The sequence below is a fragment of the Diadema setosum genome, chromosome 19 (assembly GCF_964275005.1).
Source record: "Diadema setosum chromosome 19, eeDiaSeto1, whole genome shotgun sequence".
NCBI classification, from domain to species: domain Eukaryota; kingdom Metazoa; phylum Echinodermata; class Echinoidea; order Diadematoida; family Diadematidae; genus Diadema; species Diadema setosum.
Window position 1 is genome coordinate 9,894,633 of NC_092703.1, and position 8,577 is coordinate 9,903,209.

An 8,577-nucleotide genomic window follows, 5' to 3' on the forward strand; every position below is an offset into this window, starting at 1 on the left:
ACACTGTGTTTCTACTTCTCGTTGATTCCCCTCCTAGTTTTTTTTTTCTTCACTTTCTTCTGCATTTTTCCTTTTCATCCTCAAAAAGTCTTAACCCGTTGAGGACGAGAGCCGAGTATACTCGGGTTAGCATCTACGGGAAATGCGTGTTGTAGAAAAATCAAACCATCCTCAACGGGTTAAGAATGATAAGATGTTGCACAACACATGATATAGGAAGGTCATTTTACTGGAGGGATCAAATGAAAACTAATCAATTCAGAGTTGTACAATGTGATCACATTTAGAATGCTGCTCAGAATCCTCCCCCTCCCCTTCCCCCTCCCCCTTATCACCCTCCCCATGCCTGATAAATTATTATAATGTCAGCTTGGATGTCACACCCAACATTCAGCCCCCTTGTTCTCCCCAGTTGTTTCTCAATATACATCTACCACCAGCTGCCTCAGCTCATATCTAAGGAAGATTTCCAGAGGAAGACCGGTATGGGTGTGTCCCCATCCCCCCCCCCCCCCTCCTCTTTCTCCTCTTCCTCCTCACCTCCCCTTTTCCCTTCCCCTCCTCTTGAGACGGATCCAGGAATTCCATAAAGGGGAGGCACCTTTACAAAATTAAAGGGGGTGCATGCACTCCCCCCCCCACTTTTTCCTTTTTATTTCTTTTGTTTTAATAAAAATTAAAGAAGGGGCGTGTGCCCGGTGCGCCCCCCTCTGGATCCGTCACTGTCCTCCCCTCTTCCCTTCCTCCTCTTTCCCACCCCTTCAGCCTCCTCCTCCTCCTCTTGTTCATTCCCCTCCTCTTCCACTTCTCCCCCACTTCACATACTCCAGATAGCACACTTTCTCTTAACCGTTCTCTGTATATCTATCCCTTTTCCTTAATTTTCTTTTTCTTCTCTTCCTTTTCCCTTTTTTTTTCCTCTCCCTCAATCCTTCTGTGCTCCTCTTTTTCTTCTCTTTTCCCTCCCTCTCTCATCTAACCTCTTTCTCTGTATTCTTCTCTCTCTATCTCTCTATCTATCTCTCTCTTTTATGAAGAGAGTTGAAACAGTATATCACGCACGGCTGATGTTCCCGCTCCCGTCCCTGTTCGAGATTTGGGTGAAATCTTATCTCAAATAATCATTTGCATCACGCCGTGGCCAGATGATATTGACCGAGATTAGACGGAGTGGAGTGGGGGGGGGGGGGAGAAGAAATAATGAAACAAGAGCTGGAATCAGGCTAGCAGCAAGAATCTGGGGCATTTTGAGAGGTGATACTCTTCAGCAATGAGTCATGTGTGTTAAAAGGTTAAAGGGAGAGTTTCCGTTAAGGCAACACTCACAGGTGCGTATGTGACTGCCCGGCTGAAAACCACCAAAAGTAGGCCAAAATGAATTTTCCTTCCCTATTTTTTTACATAGTTGAAAAGAGTAAGCTCTAAGCTTTAATGTAACTTGTTCAATTGGACCATCCAACCCATGCAAAAAGTGATTGAATAAGAGAGAGATATGAAGTGCAGTTTGGTAGAAAAGGAACCAAAGAGTATTTAACTCATTGAGGACGGGCTGATTTTGTAACATGCATTTCCCATAGACACTTGCCCTCGTATATTCGGGACTAGTCTTGAAGGGGTTAAAGATTAGGGTCAATCATGCTTCCTGTGCTGAGGTATTGCCAAAAATCACAGTGGAAACAGTGTCTATCTATAAAATAATGATCCAGAAATACTGCTAATATCTGGATTTTATATTGGTTTGAAGCCGCCAAATTTTAACAGTAGGTAGAGAAGAGACTACTCTCCCAGGTAAGACAAACTTTAACAATTTGAGTTAGTCTACCCTAATGGCTATATCAGTTCACAACAGAGAATCCTAATCTGCAACTTTTGTGGGTTTTGAACCGGCTTATCACATGTTGTATGTGCTATATCTTATTGGAAATGTCATCATGGAAAAAAAGTCCTTTCCATTAATGTTTTGAAATGTTTTCAAAAAACGTGAAAGGATGTTGTCAAATTTGGGCAAAGGCTTCGAAAGTGCTTCATGTTATCTGACCTTCCATTCAGCCAAGCACCTATTAGATGTTACTTGGCAAGCACCCCTCCGAATGGCATTCACGTAATTTCCTCCCAACTTGGCATTGCTGTCGGTCGAACAATCCTCTAGGACATGTCCCTTGCGGCAGTCCCACCCGGAAGGCCAAGGTGATACATGGGGGATTAGAGGGGATTAGCTAATCCCTGTTCATTGACAGGTTCATTGCAGGATACCTTTGCCAGCTGGCAGAGCTGGGGAGCAAGCTGACAGAAGGACAGCGGGAGCCGACAAATTATTTCCAAGCTTGAAAAATGTGTCTCGATCTCAACATAGGTCCCCTTCCAATATATGGGAAAGAACAGGAAGAGCTTGACAAAACTGTAAAGAAAAGTAAATTAGATCTTTCTTTTAGGCGTGTAGTCATAGGAAGGTGGGTTGGCTTAGTCGATAGCGCGTCTGCCTCATGATCCTAAGGGCCCGGGTTCGAACCCGAGTCTGGACTGAGCAATGTTGTGTGTAAGCATACCGTCCCCTCTAGCAAGAGGCAAAACACTCTGTCCCTCGGATAGGACATAAAACGGAGGTCCCGTGTACGAGAGAGTCACAACTCATGCACGTAAAAGATCCCGCTTCATTCGTTCATCGCAAAGAGCAGGGTGTTTAACCCGGTGAAGTGGTCCCACCTCGCATCCAACTGGACCCCATGGAAGACCAGCTTAACGTAGCTGAATTATGGGCTATCCAGCCATCTTAGAAGGAAATGAACAGACAAACAAGCAAATCATTGGGATGAATCACAAACATCAAAATTTGTGCTATGCATCCCATCCATCCACACGGCAGAGAAATTTTGCGATGTTATAGCGGCAGAGAAAAATTGCAAAATATTGTAGCTGTGATGCATTGAGTGATTATCTTCTGGAGTCTACTGCATTCAAAATAGACTACAGTGTATGAGGTACAGTGAGCCTGCTTGGCTGGCCTCACTCGTGGCTGGGAAAGGAGATAAGTGACCAGAACGTCCCAGCTGAAGTCGGGCAACAAAAATTGGCAGTTTTCTGCAGTGAGGCTGAACATTATGACGACAATCACCTACAGTTTGAACAAAAAAGTTGCTCTTTGGCTTATGACAGTTCTTCTGCTTATGGTTCCAATGGCTTCTGGCACAGTTGCTGAGCAATTTTTAGAGCGAGCTATGTGCCATTTTTTATTTTTTGGGGGTAATAGATACAATTTTTGAGAATGGCCCTTACTCAATCACAAGCATAACAGAAGCTTGACAGGCTCCTGAACTCCCCTTTTCCCTTTCCTTTCCCTTCAGTAGAGAACCAAAGTGACAAAATGATGTGGGGTCTTTTGTTATAATAGCTTGGGTTGGAACCAGGTGCACTCTCACACACTTGGACCAGGGGAGGTTGTTCAGAACCAGTTCCCATGGCGATGAAAGGCTACCGATATGACATCACACTTTGGTACTCTATTGACTTTGTAATGATATTTCACCATCTTTTCTTTCTTTTCTTTATTCAAGTGTGCAGCATTCCTCTCACTTTTGTGGGACATCCTATAATAGCTTCCAATAATTTCTCCCGGATTTGCGGCCCTTCATTTCGTATACTGGAGGCCCAGTTTTGTATGACTCTACTGTTTCTCTATTCCGACAAAAAATTTGCATGAAGGATGAGAGAGCACAGCTACCATTAACTCCCCAAGTTTAGACTTGTGATCGGGAAGACTCCGGGGAATTAGATAAATCATTGATAAATGACCCCGTGTGGCCGGGATGGGTGACTCATCCCGCAATGTACGTCTCTTTCTCTTGATTTTCGGCCACGGAATGACCTTGAACCCGTCGGTGTTTCCAGTTCAAGCATTCCGTCTCCGAGTGTCACCATGCATAACTCATCACTATCAGCATCTCCGAATCATGCAATATGCAGAGCCATCTATTTCTTCTAGCTGCAATCCAACTTGTCATCTATAATTCAGTGTAATTTTTGTTTGGTTTTAGTTTGTGGGATATATGTATGTGTGTGTGAGTGGGTCTCAAGTGCTCTTCGATTTTTAATGAAGATACATATTTCAACACACTCGGTGTGGCTGCACACAAATCGGGAAAAACCCGGAATATGTAAGGGCAGCCAAGTCTCTGATTGTGCAAAAAGACTCCCAGAAATCTCTCTGTGTCCAGATTTGGAAATAATCTCTTATTAAGATGAATGTAACCCTCGAGTCTCTTCCTCATATCTTTTGGGGAACCACCCTGACTTTGTCGTGGGCATGCTGATAGCCCAGTTCCATGACATATGCTCCTGCGACAATTGCCCCCATGAAATATCTGCACGCTAAACCAAACATAAATTTTACTCACAAACATAACCCTAACCCTAATCCTAATCCTCACATCAAACTAAACCTAAAACCCTAACTAACCCCCTAAGACCGGAGCGATTGTTGTAGAAGCATATGTTGTGTCACCCTATATCCCTGGGTATGTAAACATATGCAGGCAGACACCTGCAGATACCATAGTACAGATACAGTCGCTCAATCCAAAAATGAAATATGGTTTGTTGATGTGAAAGTTAAATGAGGTTTGTTATTCCGAAGGTTGGCTAATCCGAAAATGAAATAATGGTCATTATTGCAAAGGCTCACCAAACCCAAAATGAAATAAGGTTTGTTAATCCGAAAGTGAAATAAGGTTCGTTATTCCAAAGGTTTGTTTAATAATCCAAAAATAAGAAAAGGCTCACAATTCAGAAGGTTCCTTTATAGTATACATCATCTTTTTTTTTTTTTTTTGGATTAATGAACCTCGTTTCATTTTTGGAATAAGATGAAACAAAATGTGGCAAAGATTGATGAATTCAAAATCAAACTACTCGACCACTCATGTCTGGACACTAATCTGACACATTAATTTGCAAAGAAGTATCCCAAAATATTATGCCACTATCAGTTTTATTTGTTAGAATTAATCAGAAATGTGATAAAGTCACCTTTCCAGGAGGGTACAGACTCAAACACTTTCACAAAACACAGCTCTGATTTACACTTTCGTACACATTTCTGAATGAGCTGAAAAATCTACCCAACATGATATTAGAGTTCAAAATGAGGCATCAGATTGCTCAGAACAAAAAAGAGAGAATGCGGCATCAAACTCCAATCATCAAAGGCACAAATGCACCTGATTGTGGAATTCTTTTGTGCATCCACAAAAAACTGACAGCTGCTTAAATAATCATGTAGTCAGTTGGATCTTGAGCTCATGAACCTCCTTGGTTTCAACGGGCTTATGTGCAACACATTTCCTAGCATTTGTGTGATTCATTCGTACATTGTAGCAGCAAGAAAAGAACAAACTTAACCAAAACCATTGCATAATCACATATATATGGTTTCAAATTACCATAACACTTCACTTTCCATTTTTTATTTTTAGCAGCAACAAAATAACAGTTTGTCCCAGAACAATAATGATCATACAAAATTGTTTATTGCTGTAACACTTTTAGCATTCTAGTATACTATGTAGATTCACATTTGTAGCGAAAGAACAAAATAATCAAAACCGAAAATCACATATGATTCTTAGTCTCCATGAGGGTAAGTTTAGGAGCTAACCAGCAATCACTCCATTGTTCACTAGTTCACTGTGATATTCAACCCTCCATCTTATGATCATTTCAGTTTAATGATTCATTGAATATTTTCAAAAGGACTCTCAATGCTACATAAGTGTAGATGCATTACTTGTACACCACAAGAACATGATTTCCAACATGGATGCATCCTATTTTACAATTAGCAGTCACAGTGTATTGTCATTGTATCTCACAATGAAAGCAATTGCTGTCTTGATAGTCGACATGATGCTTTAATACGTGATACCAAAGTAATAGCTTTAAGTATCTCATTTGTGTCACACATCTTTTGTTTTCCTCTGGGGGGCAGGGCAGTTGGAATTACGGCTTTGTCATCTAATACCTTGTCAATTAACAGATCAGTTAGGCCTATATAACCAGTGATTTGGAGGTTTTTGCATATCAGCAATATTGATGATAGACAACGGTAAATGATTAAAGTAGGTTCAATTGAAAGAGAATGTTTTATTCTACCTTATGAAACACTAGACGTGACTGATACATTTTACACTGCAAAGAATCAGTACCAGAAAAAACAACTTGTTAGATTTAACTTTTATATGCCCAGATATTAATAGCCTAAACTTGGCAAGCTTTTTCATCAGCATTATAGTAATCCATCCGAAGCTTGACCTATTTGCAAAGTTAGGAATCCCACTCAAGTGTGACAGTGTGCCTGAGTCCAGCAGGAAGGCCATGGTAACACTATAGGGATCCAAAGGAGTATCAGGTAATCTCTATACACTGACAATTAGTTTCCATAGACATTTTGTGCCAATCAGCCGAAGATAGCACTCTTGCATTAGCTGCCAATTTGCAAACAAAGCCTATTAAGGGTTAGACCAGCATGTTACAATGTAAATGCTTCCTTTTTTGCAGACAGAAGGTCATAACTGTCAACTGATAGCACTGTAGACATCTAATCTCAGACTCAAGGATGTCAAAGAGTGGGAGGGGGGGTGGGAATCCTTGGTGTCAAGATGCAATTTCACGTTTTGCTTTCATTACTTGACATCTTCAGAAAAATCATTGAGAAGTAATGGCCAGGCCACTTAAAGCTGAGCACGCAATTATGTTTAGACCTTGATGCAAGAGACATGCTTCACTGTAGCAGTTGCGACGGTGCAAGAATCACCAGCTTTTTTGATCGGTTTTGATTCAACTTGTTAAGTTCTGTAAGTGATTGGAAACAATAATCAATGTGTGTTTGAGTTTGTGCACATATGAAGAGTTTGATCACGAATAGGTTTAAGCGCCATTTTGAAATATTTAAACCCGTTCTGTACGGGAACCTGGTGGCCTACATAATATGTCTATGGACATTTCAGAATTCAGTATGGAACAGGTTAAAGTAAGTCCATCGTCAGATGGAGCAAAATCAAAACTTTCCAGTAATACATTGTACCTCACTTGTAACACAACAAGGCATATTTTTAAAGTTACATCTATGATGAAAAATATCCCACATATTCTTAGGTTTGTTTCTAGCAGCTTTAAAGGGGATGGCTAGTAACTGATCAGTGGGAATGCTGGGGGATGATTGTTCCAGTCCTTGTGGGATTCATTTAAGAGTACATTATATATCTATTGTTGTGTGAAAATTATTTGCGTCAGAATGGTCTCATATTCAAGTAATATGCAGTTTAATGTTTCCAGGTTAGCATGCCTGTACAGTGACATATACAATTTTTGCGATAAAGCCTAAAATATAAGGAAATATCTGTATTTTTCTCAATAAACCGTAACTGTAGACGGTTTAGTCTGGAAGAATTTTTATTATAACTATTGTTCACATTTTGTGTATTTAACAATACTTAACATCGTTTTTTACTGATTCAAATTTTTACATGGTTGTTTCTATCCCTAACTCACATTTTAGAACTGTTTTAAAGCACTAATGCTGGGTTTTTGTTTCATCTGCAATTGGTAAATTATGCCTTTAAATATGCAAAACTTCTTACACAGAGCTAGCTCTGGCCTTTAAATCTGAAGCTTGCCATATGTAGGCGCCTATTTTCACCTTGAAAAGGTGACAAGTAGCATTGAGAGGATGCAACACTCTGTCCGTGAAATGATTGATGCTACTGTATTTGCTGCACGTAGGTAATCATTCTCACTTCACACCTTGTTGTTTGATGATTTACTCTCCTTTCCACAGGGGATGGCAGCTGCTTCTACTTCGACCGCCAGACGGAATCTCTGAGGGAGTTTACCGGCCCCGACTGCGACCCCGTCTACTCCGTGGCCGTTCATCAGGGCAAGCTCTACACGGCGTGCCGCGACGGCGCTATCCGCCAGTACAGTCTGACAACATGAGGATGCAATTTTCTCGCTTTAAGCTCATTTGGTCATCAAATTGGCAACCAGCTTGCCTCCAGTTAGAGCACCATTCATTGTGAGATGTGGTTTCTGAGAGGGGTTAATTAACCCATCAAGGTCCGGGGGATATTTTTCAGCTGAAATAATCATCTCGTCATCATCAAATCATCAAATTGGCACCTCTGAATTTCTCTTCATGTCTTCAGTAGGCCTATATCTTGGAGACAGCTTAGATGGAACTGAATCTGCACATACTGGAGGATATATTTCCAGAAATGTATCAACTTAAAGATAGACATGAACTTTAATGTGTTGCCATTTTAAGAATCCAATGAAGTGTAAAATTCTGCATCTTAAACAAGCAATCAGTTGTTATCGTTTTCTTGTTTTGGTTTGTTTTTTGTTTTTGTTTTGTTTTTGTTTTTGTTTTTTGTTTTTTTACTATACAATATTATGCACACTAGATCGTAAAAATGATGATGAGTAGACACTGCACCAAATCATGGAAATGTGGTTCCTGGGATGTGAAGGGTTAAAGAAGGTCACTCAAGGGACTCGATGAACTCTAAACAAAAGGATGATACAAGT

General features: G+C 40.6%; 1 protein-coding gene across 1 annotated transcript in view; it reads left to right on the forward strand.

Moving 5' to 3' along the window:
- LOC140242751 (proteasomal ATPase-associated factor 1-like) overlaps positions 1–8,235 on the forward strand; it is a 64,221-nt gene extending 55,986 nt beyond the window's left edge. The window contains exon 11 of the mRNA XM_072322509.1: positions 7,829–8,235. Coding sequence (XP_072178610.1) covers positions 7,829–7,986 — 158 coding nt within the window. The 3' untranslated portion in view covers positions 7,987–8,235. The remainder of the gene's footprint in view (positions 1–7,828) is intronic.
- Positions 8,236–8,577: the final 342 nt, after the last annotated feature.